General features: G+C 51.1%; 1 protein-coding gene across 1 annotated transcript; it reads left to right on the top strand.

Annotated features, from left to right (window-relative positions):
- Positions 1-8,076: 8,076 nt before the first annotated feature.
- Positions 8,077-8,880, top strand: SPRY4 (sprouty RTK signaling antagonist 4). Its single transcript, XM_088536817.1, has one exon. The coding sequence runs from the start codon at positions 8,077-8,079 to the stop codon at positions 8,878-8,880; it is 804 nt and encodes a 267-aa protein (XP_088392943.1).
- The last annotated feature ends 5,336 nt before the right edge of the window (positions 8,881-14,216 follow it).

Below are 14,216 nucleotides of genomic sequence, written 5' to 3' on the forward strand. Positions count from 1 at the left end.
TCCATAACAGGACTCTTCAGAGGTAAACCACTGTAGTGTCAGATCTTTCCTGCATGACCTTTGCTCTTTAGCATTTTATTTCATGCAACTGACCCTTTTATTTTCACCTTATTCCATCACTGTTCTGTTCTCTGTCTTGCTGTACACTTGGTTGTTTCAGCTTTAAATGTGGATGGATTATGTATTTTAAAGGTTAGATAAATCATAAAAAATGTGTGAATAGAATCATCTTATAAGGTATCTCTGTAATATATGTGTAATGTATATGGAGAGGAAAAAACCTGTCTTGGTTGCTCTTCTTTACCAACTGCGTAGCAAAGATAAGCCAGGATTTTATTTTCTGGTACCAGTCCTGGCGTCACAGGAGAAAGACAAGCCCTCAGACGACATGTTCTGAAAATTCATTATCAGAGGGGGAATGGAAAAAGCAGAAAGGGCCATATATGAGGCATGGAGGTCCAAGAGGAAAGCAGGATTGGAAGTGCAGACCTTGGAAATGGCAGTGCAAATAATATCAGCTTTAATCATAGGAGAAAAAAGCTTCGCTCTTTCTCCTCAAGTGATCAAAAGATAGGTCTGATTTCTTGATTCAAATCTTTTATTACATCTAACTTTTTCTTTAAGGGGTAAAAGAGAAAGCAGAAAAGCACCAGTTATCCAGAGTAGAAAATGTACATTCTAGATTCTTTAAAACTTCCCAAGCTGCTATCTATCTTCCAAGCCATATTAAGGATACAGTATGTCAAAAATCAGCTCAGAAATTGCTGTTCAATTAGGTAAAGTGAAACCCAGCTTTTTCAATATTAACACTTCCCTCCTCTCTCTTTATTTTGGGTTAAAGCCCAAAGCTACAATTTGTGCACTGAATCACAATGATCTTGATGACTAGCTTCCCCCTTCTCCGTGTAAAAATGAATGATAGCAGGAGGAGGGGTTGTTCCCAGTTATTGGAACCCCACTGGGGATGTCTCATTGATAAATGTGCCATTTTCCATGGGCTACTGTGTTTCTGCTGCTAGAAGGGGCTCGATGTTGGTATTATAAAATTAAAAGGACTATTTCTGAATGCTGCAGTCCTTTTGAAATTCCCTGTGAGGTATGTGGAGGGGAAAAATGATTTGCTCTTCTCCTGAAGCAGCAAAACAAACCTGTTTTCGTGGTGTCATGACTAATTCCCATATCATATTGGGAAATGCTACATCTCAAAAAGCACCCCCCACCCAGAATCAAGTTATCAGACTTTGGTGAAATAAAATTCAGTTATTTCAGCACTACATCATTAATTAACTATTTTTATAGTTTTCCAAATATTAACCATAAAAATCAAAAAAACTTCAGATTAATATTATAACTTCACAAATTCAACCCGCTACTTACAACTGCCCTTTTGCAGGCAAATCACTGCACAAGTATTTTGTTGTTTATTCTTTGCAAATCCAATATAGTGTGTTTCCTTCCCTTAATGTAAAACCCCTCCAATATGGTCAGCATTTTGTACCATTAACTGAATGGATCATATTTGAGTGTTTTGAGGCCAGTTTTCTGGTCTCAGAACAAATGTGCTTATTCAATAAAAAGCCTCGACTAAGAAATTTGAGTCCCTAGAGATCCCAGTGTGCATGGGCCAAAATGTGCTTTATTCACTTTCGCCACAGGAACAGACTTTAGCTGGACAGAGACAGCTTCTTGGAAGTCTACAGGTCTCACTTCTCAGCTTCCGAATTTCCAAGCTCTGGCAAGAACTTAATGTCTCATTTATAAAGAGCAGGTTTCCCCTAATAAGCTTTCTAATGTTTTCCCTTATTATTCTCAGTGAAAATTCTAGCTATCTTTAGATGTATAAAGCTGCTAAGCAGAGGGACAAAAAAGGAATACCAATATTTTGTCAATATTAATAAATATTTTATGGAAAAGAGAAAACAGCTTTTTTTCCTCCTCCCTTAAAGGATTTACAGCTTAGCTGAAATTCAGAAAGCTTATGTTAGTCTTGATGAATTCCAGCATTATGTACTGTTTTTAATCACCTATTGAAAACACATGCTTGCCAAACATCACCTTTAGCTTTAAGCATAGTCTCCTCTCGTTAAAAGCCCTTATTGAAGCTTCTGACCCGCAGCAGCAGTGTGTCACTTGTCATATTTGGGCTGCGCAGACAGGAGCATCCTTAATGCCACAGGGCCACACTGCAGTGCAGCAACTGCTCGGGTGGCACCAGCTGCTCCTCTGCCAGGATCTGGGGGAACAAGGCCTGTCTTGATCCATTTCATGCTCCAAAACAGTCTCTCCTGGAGGAATGGAGCAGCTGTCAACACTGACCATCTCCTGATTCCTCAGCAGGTCTCTGATTGACCTTTCCTGCACCATTTTGTGCAGATATTCTGTTAAGCCCTGTCTACCCTTTTTCATAGCAAGAGTAGCTGTTGTACCAGATACCTTGGCTTTGTTTTCACTTCACATCCTAAACATTTCTCTCTTTTTCCAAATAGCTAGAGAGAGTTTTCATGTGCTGATGAGTCTTGGCCATGGGTGCTCTGCCAAGGCCAGAAAGGCAGGACTTCACACTTGCACGGGGAACACCTACGATGAGCTCTGTCTAAATAAGATTTTCTGGATCGTGCAAACAAGCCAGCACCCAAAAGAGAGAATACTGGCACGAACCAACCGCTCAACCATAACACTAACCAAGAGGGGCAATTATTCTGTGTGGATACCACCAATTTTGGTGTGTGGTGTTGGTAGACACACTTTTAGGGGCTGTGGCCTGCCTTGACTTCAGATGTAAAGTACATTGTTCGCAATTGTGGTTGTTTTGGGTTTTATGTGTGTGTTCCTTTACATTCAAACTTTTCTCTAAAAAGCATTTCTCCCTTGATCTCCATCCTGCTGCCATGTTGTCTCAAATTCATGTCCCATACAGTACAGAAGATGAAAGCTTCTATGATACAGTTACTGCAGCTATTCCTACAAATACTGCAAACTTTGTTAGGTGGCTGTCGCAGCTCTTTCAGAGAAAGTATTTCAGCTTCAGCATGGACATGAGAGGTCTGACATTATAGCAACCAAGAGGCAATGTTAGAGATGTTGGATGACAGGAGCTTTCGGATGAGCCCAGGCCAGTTCATCCAGCCCTTAACATGCACCTGGCTCTGAGCCCTCAGCTCCACAGGCTCCAGACAGGATTTGGCCTTCTATTTCTCTGGGGCAATTTCTCCATCCCCTCTCCACAAAAGCTCCCAGGGGAAGAAGCTCTGTTCGTAGGGTTCCTCTGCATCCCACGCTAACACCCTCATAACATGAGATCCAAAGAAAGGCACAAGCCCTGCAAATGCTGCGTGCTCAATACCGCTCTGAAGGTGCAGGATGCATCTCCAGGCTCAAGGCAGGGGCACAAGGTGCATCACCAAACATGCACAGGACCAGCAGCTTCAGCAGGAAATAGGGACTTGGTGAGAAGTCACAGGAGAAGCCTTGGCTGGATGAGGTGAGAAATTGCTCCCCAGGACCAGTGTAGGGACAGGAAGCCCTGCCAATTCATGCAGCCTTATTAAGGCTAAAGAGAGTTGCTAAAAGTAATGAAAAGAAATAAAGTGGCCACTGATCTGGCACCTAGATGGCCATGTTGCTTCCCCAACCCTATCAATGGTGTCACCATTAGCCAGCCCCTGGCCCAAGCAGCGCCTGGGACTCGCACTCTCTGCAGGGGTCAAGCTCTGCATTTCTGCAGCACATCTGGAAGGTCCCTGCACCACTTAGGAGCGGTTGGGCAAACTAGGCTGCCCCGTGCATGGGCCTGGGCAACAGGAGATGCATCGTGAGAGCACGGTTTCCATCGCCTTCAGGGACTATATGCATCCTGGCTGTGCTATTCCCCTCATCCTGCTGCTATGGCACATACCTAACACTTAAACACACAAGAAATTAATTAATAGCTCTAATATGTTCTAACTAATTAAGACAGTTAAGTCATGTATGTCTGTACTTGGTTAAGCATTTAATTCCTGTTCCATTTTGTATTCCAATAATTAGAAGACAAATTATCCAACTCGGAAAATAAGAATAATAAAGCCTTATTAGTCTCAACTGGAAAAAATGTTCTAAACAAATTAATGAGAATGAGTTTTGCTGTTCATTTGAATGACTTTCTCACTGAATTGCCTGCAACATATAGTTTTCTATAAAATTATGTAGGCAAGTCCAAAATCCTACTAAAACTGTAAAATGACTTTAAATTTCATAAGCCTAAAGAATCTTACAGAACCTTTGAGTTCAAAATAATACTAAAACACTTTAAAATAACAGTCAGCTTCCCAAAACTTTAGGATTTCTAATTACCTTGTATAGTAATAATTTTAAATTAGCAATATCTATATCAGGAAATGAAATAAAAACTGCAGCACTTTAGAACTTGATTTCTGAATACAACATTACCTGCTGGGAGAGGAGTATATTTTGACTCTGAATATATATATGGTGAGCAACCATGTGAAATGGAGACTAGTTAGTCCCTACATGGGGAATAGGGATGGAGGTAGAAATTTTCTCTACACAGGAGTCTATTGGCATATTTGCATTGTTTCGCTTACCTCTAAGGAATGAATAATTCCCAATGTTAAAACATATTCAAGATATTACCTTCAAATTGCAACTCTATAGAAAGTTTTCTGGAAGTAGACATCCAGTGAATTTGCACCCAATTTAAAGCAATAATACGTATGTAGTTGTTGATCAAAAATTACCTTTTTTTTAAAAAAAAGAGATAAAAATGCAACCAATAGTCAGACTGGATTAGTGCCTTGGCAATGGTTTGCAGAGGCACAACATAAAGTTGTGTAGCTTTTTGCAAAGTCACAGAGCTCGAGCATCTTGTAAACCCTCTTTTTTGCCCCCCCCCCCTTTTTTTTTCTCGAATCTACAGTTTTCTTTAGACAACGCATCCCGTTACACCTGACCTGCATGATCTCAGCGCAGGGCTGCGAGTAGCCCCCGTGCACGCGCGGCCCCTGCGCCGCGCTGCTCCCTCCCGCCTTAGCACGCAGCCTGGGGAGCAGAAACGCTCTCCGTGGGGCTGGAGGTCACATCTCACCTCTAGGGACTCTCCTGGTCCTGGTTCACCGCAGGGCTCCTGCAGGAGCCCGGGCCTCCTGGTTGGGGAAAGCACAGGAAGGGGAAGGGCAGTGAGTGGAGGCTGCACCATCCGGCCACGCTGCCGGCCCTGCTGCTGCCCAGGACCTCTCCAGACATGCGGTGGCCAGTCCATGAGCCAAATTAGGTCATTTTCACACCTGAATTGAAGCCAGCAGCTACAGGACACAGTTGGCTGCTCTACACAGGCAGCCTGGCCTGGGCTCAGGCCTCTGGAGCAAGCATGGGGGCCACAGGGCACCTGCCTTCAGCTCTCCTGTGAGGGCTTAAGCTTTGCCAGGTCCTCCCAAACTCACCAATTTGCTTAGCGAAGGGGCTGCAACAGAAGTTGCCATTTTCAAGGCACCAAAATTGCTGCTTTTGGGGAAGGCAGAGGGCAGGCAGGGAAGGAGCGGTTTCACTCAGATGGAGCAGGATTGTGCTTTGCTACGGGCAAGAGGACATCGTACCTTCGGATTCACTGCAGGATTCTCTGCTATCCATATGTATCCCTGCAAGGGGATGACTTGCTTGTATGCTCCATTCATCCTGGAGCAGTTTTGAGCTGATCTCAGCTGTGTTGTCCCCTCTTCCCTGGGAACGGCATGGACCAAAAGAGGTCAACTTTGGTGCCTTGGGGGACTTCCAGCTTGGTCATCAGTATCCGTGGATATACTCATGCAGGCTGGAAGCGGCCTGCAGGATTACAAGAGGGAAGTCTAACTTCTTGACCTGCTCCTGATCCAGGAGTCCTTCACCCCAATCCTGCACTGAACCCTGATTTTCTGCCCCAAGAGCTGGGATCCCTATTGCTCCTGTGACAGAGACCCAGTGGCCTCTATCACCCTTTGCTGTGTCACACATGGCTAAGGACTCAGCCTCCTCATGCTGCCAACAGTGACAACTGTGTCTGCCACCAGCTCCATCTTTTCCTGAGATGCAGACACAAAACTTAAAGCAGAAAGAGTTCAGAAAGAGCAAGACCTCCCCTAGGCACATGCAGACAGAGGGGACAGAGCCTCCTGGCAGGATGTTGCCATGCAGAGCCCTCACACGCCAGCCCTGGAGCATCCAGCCCAGATCCATTGCCAGTGACATTAATGCACCACTGAAGCACTGGGTGACCAGGCCAGCAGCAAAGCAGCCATATTCCATAGACAATTCCATAAGCACCATAAATTTACCTTGCTTATATGTGGCTTGATGTGATGGGCAAGAGGAAACCACCTGCCCAAAGCAAAGGCAGAGGTCAGGGGAACCAAGCATGGCACCATGACCACATGCATCCCTGGCACTCCCAGGGGATCTTAGAGAAGAAGCAGCATGTCCAGAGCAGAGCTTAAGGAGTCAGGCAATTTCCACCCTTAACTATCCTCAAGTGTGGGATTTGGCCCAGGGTAATCTGCTGATAATTAACTGCAATCCCAATAACCATGGTTGCAGCTGAGCCAGCTCTTAATGCTTGCAGATAGTGGTGACCCTGTGTTTACTTTGGGGGCTCAGGTGTTTTTAAGAATAAGACATTTGCCACCTATAGCTGTAGTCCTATAAACAAAGCTGCTGCCCTGTGTGTGTGAGTGGCTCTGGCAGCCGGGCTGGTGGCATCACTCCTGCACGTGCCACTGTTTCCTCTGCAGCTCTGCCAGCGCTCTATTTACGCTCATATTATGCTCTACAAGTGTAATATCCAGCTGATACACAATCGAGTCTTTTGCTAGGCTCTGATTTTGCAGTAAGCACTTTTTATATCATGACACTGGATTATACACACACAAAAAGGTATCGTTGTATTTTCCTTCTGCATGCCCCACAATTGGGAGAATCATTGCTTATAAACTTGCTATTAAACCTCGCTTGTTTAGAGAGTCAGGGTGCCAGTGAGCTAGGAATAATGAAATAATAAATTTTGGATGAATGATTAAGATGCAGCAGAGAGTTGGAGCTCGAGAAGGGCAAGGGCACGGGGGGTGCCAGTGCAGTAAGTGCCACCAAGGCGACAGAGGTTCAGTCCGCAAAGGGGAGTGACCTATCCAGGCAAGAGCTTACACATGTAACAAGGTGAAATGCGCTGCTTTGTCTCCTCCCCCACATTTCCTCATTAGTTCCTGCTCCGGTTTTTGTAGGGTTATTAAATCTGAGGACTTCAGTTAGCAGGAGGAGCTGCGCCTGTGGGCACCGCATGTACGTTTGCTCACACACATCCCCTTCTGCTGGGCTCCTCTGTGGCTAATGCAGTTTTTTTCCTGCCTTTTTTTTTTTTTTTTTCTTTTTTTCCAGACTTTTTCAGGCTGATGTAACATTAATATCTTTCATGCTTGGAAAAAGATTAATTTGTTTGTCTGGAAACAAACAACCCGAAATGCCTGGAGCGCTTCACTGTTTCCTTTGCTTGACACCAGCAGCTTTTCCCCTCCTGTGACTCTCTGGGCAGCTTCGCTCGCGGCTCCTGCGCGCTGCTCCGCAGCGCTATATTATTTATGAATAAAGGCGCCCAGAGAGGAAATGGCACATCGACTAGCAAACAATGCGCACTTTCTAAATTTGAACCCGGCCGTTTCCGTTCTTTGATTTAAGTTTAGTTACTTCCTGTGGCTCCTTGTCCCGCACTGCTGCTGTTACTGAACCCCTGGCTCCGCTCCAGGAGAAATCACACTCCCTCGATGAACTCGGCCCCGAGTGGCGATGCCCGGGCGGCCCGGCTGGCAGGCAGCTTTGCACAGCGGGCTTGCGCGCTTGCTGCACGCTAGCCACTGCTCGCAGGGCGCTTTTGCAAGCACCTTTGGGCCCCAGCGGGTTCTAAGAGCACAAGTCCCTCTCATTCTGAGCGTGGCTTCAGCCTCCAGCCCCGTGGAGGGTGCAGAGCAGCTCAGTAACGCAGTGTCCCCGCTCCCCTTTTTTGTCCCCTCTGCTTCTCCAGGACACGTAGGAGCCACTTCTCATCCAGCGCCACAGGCGATGGAGCCCCTTGCGCCCGCGGGCCGCCCGGCCGCGGCGCAGCCCTTCGCGGAGAGCCGCGTGCCGTGCGGGCGGCCGCAGCCCGCGCTGCCCATCGAGCAGGTGAGGGCGGCGCGCGTGGAGAACGACTACAGCGAGCAGCCCGCGCGGCCCCGCGGCGCCCGCCCGCCCGCCCGCGGCCCCGCGCACCTCACGCACCCCTGGATCTCCTTGGGCGGCCGCCCCGGCTCCGTGAGCAGCGGCGGCAGCGCCTCCTCGGAGCAGCGGCTGCTGGGGCCCGCGGCGCCAGGCGCCGAGCCGGGCTCCCCGCGCCGCCCGCCCGCCGCCTGCAAGATCGCGGAGCTCAAGGCAGCGGCAGCGCCGGAGCCGCACGCGCTGCTGTGCGAGGCGTGCGGCAAGTGCAAGTGCAAGGAGTGCGCGGCGCCGCGGGCGCTGCCCTCGTGCTGGGTGTGCAGGCAGGCCTGCCTCTGCTCCGCGCAGGGCCTCGTCAACTGCTCCACCTGCATGTGCCTCGTCAAGGGCGTCTTCTACCACTGCGCCGACGAGGACGACGAGGGCGCCGGCGCCGACCAGCCCTGCTCGTGCGCGCACGCCGACCGCTGTGCGCGCTGGTCCTTCATGAGCGCGCTCGCCCTGCTGCTGCCCTGCCTGCTCTGCTACCTGCCGGCCACCGGTTGCGTGAAGCTCTCGCAGAGCTGCTACGACCGCCTGCGCCGCCCGGGCTGCCGCTGCCGCCACACGAACAGCGTCCTCTGCAAGGAGTCGGCGGGCGGCAAGGCCGACAGCGCCGACAAGCCCTTCTGACAGCCGGCAAGCGCGCACGGGGGCTGCGCACTAGGCTCCGCTCACCCGCTGCGTTCCCGTCACTGCCGCGTGTCCCAAGCAGGAGCAGCTGAACTGAAGCCTCGGTGGTTTTGGAGCTCTTCTGGACAGGAGCACACGGGTTGTCACCAGCAGCAAGTGACACTGCGGAATGGCGCGGACCCAGGGTGGCTGCAGAGGAGCCGGCCCCGCATGAGCCGCCCCCCGATCTGCCGCCCTGTGCGCCCTGCTCCAGCCGTGCCCGTCCCGCCGCATCCGTGCGGGCAGCAGGGTCGGATCCCACTCTCTTTCGAAACCCCAGTGCGTTACCAGCAGGGATGGGCTTAGCCCCCGTCCTGCTCCTCCTGCTCGCTCTGTCTATTGCACACACGGGATACGTTGTCTTTGTCCCGTTGAGACCTCGGGCCAGCAGCAAACCCGCAGCCCATTTGCTGAGGGTTCTTAGCGTGCAACTCGACGGCTCCGCGTCCACGTGGCCGAGGGTTCCCGGGCCCGAGGGGAGCTGGGGCTGCTGCCTCCGCACTGGAAGGCCACGTCCGGTGTCTCTCTGGAGGGCCCATCTGCAGCATCGCGGTTCGCCCGGCGCTTTCTGTGCCCTCGCTCCTCACGAGCGACGAAGTCGGCCCCGGAGAGCAGGGTCCGCGCGCCTGGTGCACAGTGAGCGCAGCCTGCCAGGAGTCACAGAAACCTGCATGCAGGGCACCTGGAGGTGTTTGTAGGGATTTCATAGGGATACCCGCCTGGCACCTCTCCTCCCACAGCAGGCTCCTTGTTCGGGAAGCAGGCGGATAATTTTTTCTCTTCTCCCCATGGGGCAGTTGTGCTGGAGTGCAGCCCCTCCGCCCCTTCCCATTGCTGCTCTTCACCTCCTGCCTCTTCCATGCCAGCGTGTCCCTCAAAAGCAGTGGATGCTCCCAGGGGTTACTTTGGTGTTACTGAAACCCGGCAGCAGCCGCCTCCTTCCCTCCATGACTACAAGGTGCTAAATCAAAACCTTCGTGCAAACATGCAGCACTCGTAGGGAGGTCGGTACTTGTTGCATGCTCAGCACTCATCCAGTCTCTTTCTTTTTTGTAATTAGAGGAAATTTCCTCAGTAAATGCACAGCAGCGGCAGCGAAACGTCCTCTCCGGTTAGCCACGCGGCAGGCAGAGCCCACGGAGCGTCTCCCGGGGCGCTGCTCGCGTCGCAGCTGGGACGGGGGCTGCAGGCCCCAGGTCTGCCCTTCCAGAACGCGCCCAGCCTGGTGGCTTGGCTTGTAGCTACGTTTCACTGTAGATATTTATTGCGCGGGAATTACGGAAAAAAAAAAAAAACAAAAAAACAACTTTTTATATTTATTACAGCCCCCTGCTGCCGCCCACCTCTCGCCCCTGTTCTCCCTTCTCCTCCCCTTTTCTCCCCAAGCGCGGCTCCCGGGCGCCCCTTCCACGGTACCATGTGCAGGGGAGCCCCTGGCCCCGAGACGCTGCTGCCGAAGGTTTCCTTTGTACAGAATATTTATTTTGAAGCTCTATTTTAATAGTATTTATTTTAGAAAGTTGACTATTGTAAGAGTTCTTCTGTTTGTGAAGAAAACAAGTACTGATGAATGTACTGATCTAGAAATTATATATATATATATAAAATATATATATTGTTAAATATGCAAATGTCTTCTGCATTTTTTTTCCAATAAATAAATCTAAGCAGGTGTTCATAGTAATTATGAACATGGGGCATGGGGCAGGCCCGAAGCGGCCGCACGATGCTGAGCCCCCGGGAGTGACCCCAGCCGGGATGATCCCACTGCCACGGGAGGGTGCCGCTCTCCAGCTGGGATGACGCTGGAGCGGGGCCGAGTTCCCCCACGCCAGAGGCCGGGGGATGGGGCCGGACCCGTTTCCAACCATGGAAAGCCGAAAGAAGCCCAACGGGAGCCAGGCGCTCGGGTCGCGGATGCGGACACGGAGCTCAGCGCCGCCCAGCTCAGCGCCAGCTCCGCGGAGTGACCAAGTTCTCGGAGGTCAGACCCAGGAGGGCGGCCTGAGGGGCTGGCAGCGCCGTGGCCTCCCCCAAGCAACGCACCCATCCGGAATCCTCCCGCAAGGAAACACACGGCTTGCTTTGCGATTGCCTTTAAACATACTTGGTTAAAATAGATGTTCAAGAAAGGCACCAAGGTTTCCCGAAGGATAACAGCAGCTCAGAGGGTTTATGTGTTGCAGCAATGGGAGGGGGATGCGCCAACAAGGAAATTCCTCAGCATTTTCCCCTCCCTTTGCAACCAGGAATAAATAGAGGTCCGTGCAGGGAGAAGTGCTCATGAATAACCCATGCAGGCGTGCGGCCCAGGGATGTTTGTGATTATGCCACGCTGTGACACACTCAGTTTGTCCTAACCAGAAACATGAGGTTCTTCTTGGAGTCCAAAACTGGGGCGTTCTGTGCCACATCCTGGCACTTCCACCGCAGCACCAGGGCGTCAGGAAAAGCCGGAGCAAAACGCCGTGCTGCTCCGGGCCGCGCAGCGCGGCTGAGTTCGACCCGTGTGCAGAGCCACGAGCGTCCCGGGACGCACGCGGCCACCGCGGCTCGAGGCGGCAGCGGCTCCCAGCAGCGCCGGGAGCAGCAGCGGAAACCCAGAGCGACCCGGACAATTGGAGGAACTCGGAGAGCCCCGCGCCGCTCCGCTCTCGTGGGAAGCGCGATGCTCCGCGCTGTCCGTCGGGGGGAAGCGGGCGATAAATAGCAGCTGGGCCCCGAACGGGAGGATGTGAGCTATTTATAAACAAAAATTCCAGGGCTTTTTGAACTCTGTTTGAAGAGGCAACATCCCGGCCTCCCCTGGGGAGCCCATCCGGGGGGAAGAGACCCGGGAAAGGTGCCAGGAGTGAGACGGGCAGGGAGTGAATGGGGACCTCCATGCTGGAGGGAGCTCCGAGGTGGGCTTTGATTGACATTTGGTCTCCATATATATATACATGTATATGTGCATACATATAGAGATAGATATGCTGCATTAAGGCCAGGCGAGCTGCTCGGCCCCTCGCTGTCTGTCTGGGATTTGCTCCGAGCCTGCAGGGCCTGTCTGACAAACTGGGCTGCACAAACCCAAACCAGGCACAGGCTGGCAACGCTCGCAGCCTTGTTTTCTTTTCCTTTTGGTTTTTCTTTTCTTTTTTCTTTTCTTTTTTCTTCTCCTTTTTGCTTCTTTTAAGTCAAAGCCTCCCAGAACGGGGAATTTCCGATGGTTTCCAGGGAAGCCACCCAGATTCCCTCAAACCAGGCCCAGACTGAACATCTCATCCAAGCGGCAAATAAAACCTTGGCTAAGCACATTTGTAGACTTACGCATTTCCAGTACCGAATTTGCAAGAACCTTTAAAAAAAAAAAATTAAAAAAAGGCAGCCCAGCAAAGCCCTGCTCCCGTGCACCCAAAATATTCCTTCTTTCCTCTTCGAAGCAGGAAAAGACCCCTGAGCCGAGAGCGGCCAAGGTTTAGCAGCGCGTTCCCGTGTGCCCTTCCCCGGGCACGGATGGAGCAGTCGAGGACGTGTCCTTGGGCCAGGCTTCTGTTTGTGCGTCCTCCCCCGGCGCTGCCATCGCGAGCGCGTCCGGAGGGAAAACGTGGGCAAAACCAGCCCAGTGCTCCAGGCCGGGGCCTCGCTCCTCTCCCTGCACCGCCCAGGGCGCTCGGTGGCTTCGGTGGCCCAAGCAGCCCCCGAGCTGGAACAGCGCAGCGTGGCGCCGAGCCCTGTCCTGCGCCGACCCACAGGGAAAGTGGACGAGCGCCCGGGGAAGCGGATGGGGATCTGCAGGGAAAAGTCACCCTGGGGGCCTCCGTGCCCGCTGCGGCGATTTCCCTTTCCCTGTGCCCATCCTCGCAAGGCTCCCGCGCGGGGCAGGGCCGGGCAGCGGGAAGGGGCGCACGGATGGTGTCCCTGGGCAGTGCGCGGTGACACCGCTCCCTGCGGAGCGGCGCCTGCAGCACGCGGCAGCACGAGGCTTTGGGAGCGTTATTGGGAGCACCAGGAGGGATTTTGACCTCGAGATTCAAGGGGCGTCCATGAGAGCTGCTGGGTCTGTAATTGCAGCTCCCTGGTCCCTTCGGTGCAAACAGCAGCAAAAAGCAAGCGCGAAAGCGGGACGAGGACGGCTGCCTTCCCCATCGGCCCTCCCCACTGCAGCCACGTTGCTGGGAACGGGATTTTCCTGGGCCAGGCATGCGCTGCCCTTGGCACCCGCGGCCAGGGGGAGGCAAAGGGGCAGCAGAGCCCCCCACAGGTTATAAATAACTGGAAATCACTTCTTTTCCTGCACCTTGTGTAAAATCCAATAAAAGTAAAAAATGAAACAGTGGGTCCATGGGGAAACCACAGCCCTTGGCGCAGGCTTGCCGAGGGAAAGGGTAGCCAGGAGGAGCACGTGCAGCACCAGGGTCCAAGGCTTCTGGCCACCAAATGGAGAGAAGCAGGAATGCCAAATATTCCACTTCTCTGAATACACAAGACCAAATAAGGCCCAAATGCCGAGAGAATAAACACCAGGCGAATCTACCAAGTTTGGGCAAATGTGAATCAGAGCTCCAGATTTTGCCTTGCAGGATAAACTTAATAATTCTCCCTGTGTAGGCTTCTTGGTGTTTGAAAAGGAAGGCTCTGCGTAAGCTCCGCGTATCTGTCGGTCCAGCTGCTGGCTTGTTGGGACAACACGTTTGTGAAGTCCTGCCATGAGCCAAAACTATGAATAAACCATTTCACAAAGTGGGTAAGTTATGCATGCGAGACAAAAAAACATAAAAGAAGGCTGAAAGGAAGCACCACCTCAGCCCTAGAAAACCTGGCCCTGAAAAGCAAGGACGATACCATGAGGTGAAGCGAATCACGTCTGTCTTGTACCTTCTGATGGCATTTCTTTGCTTTTCCACAGATAACCTGCATTTGCAGTCAACACCCAGAAACAACAAAGTATATCATCGAAATTAAACAACAATCTACAGCAAACATTGCTACATAAGTGACATTTATTAATGTTCTGCTATATTTACAGTTTTAACATAGTAAAACTCCAAAGTGAATTACCACTTGGCAGAAAGCACAAAGGTGCACATTAAATCTACATTTATAACACATCATAGTCTCTGCTAACATAAATTATAAAAGCAAGAATTACAGGTATGTTAGGAATTGTCTCAGAAGTCCCACGCCAAAGGGGGGAAAAAAAAAAAAAAAAGGCCTTTTTTCGCAAGATAATTTTTTATACAAAGTTGCAATGTGACCTTTCATCTTTACACTACCAACTTGTACTGTGGAAACCCCTACATAGTCCAAAAAGT

The sequence above is a fragment of the Tinamus guttatus genome, unplaced genomic scaffold (assembly GCF_059628265.1).
Source record: "Tinamus guttatus ecotype Peru unplaced genomic scaffold, ASM5962826v1 Tinamus_guttatus_pri_ptg000710l, whole genome shotgun sequence".
NCBI lineage: Eukaryota > Metazoa > Chordata > Aves > Tinamiformes > Tinamidae > Tinamus > Tinamus guttatus.

Coding starts and splice junctions, on each gene's coding strand:
- SPRY4 (XM_088536817.1), top strand. CDS start 8,077: ATGGAGCCCCTTGCGCCCGCGGGCCGCCCGGCCGCGGCGCAGCCCTTC.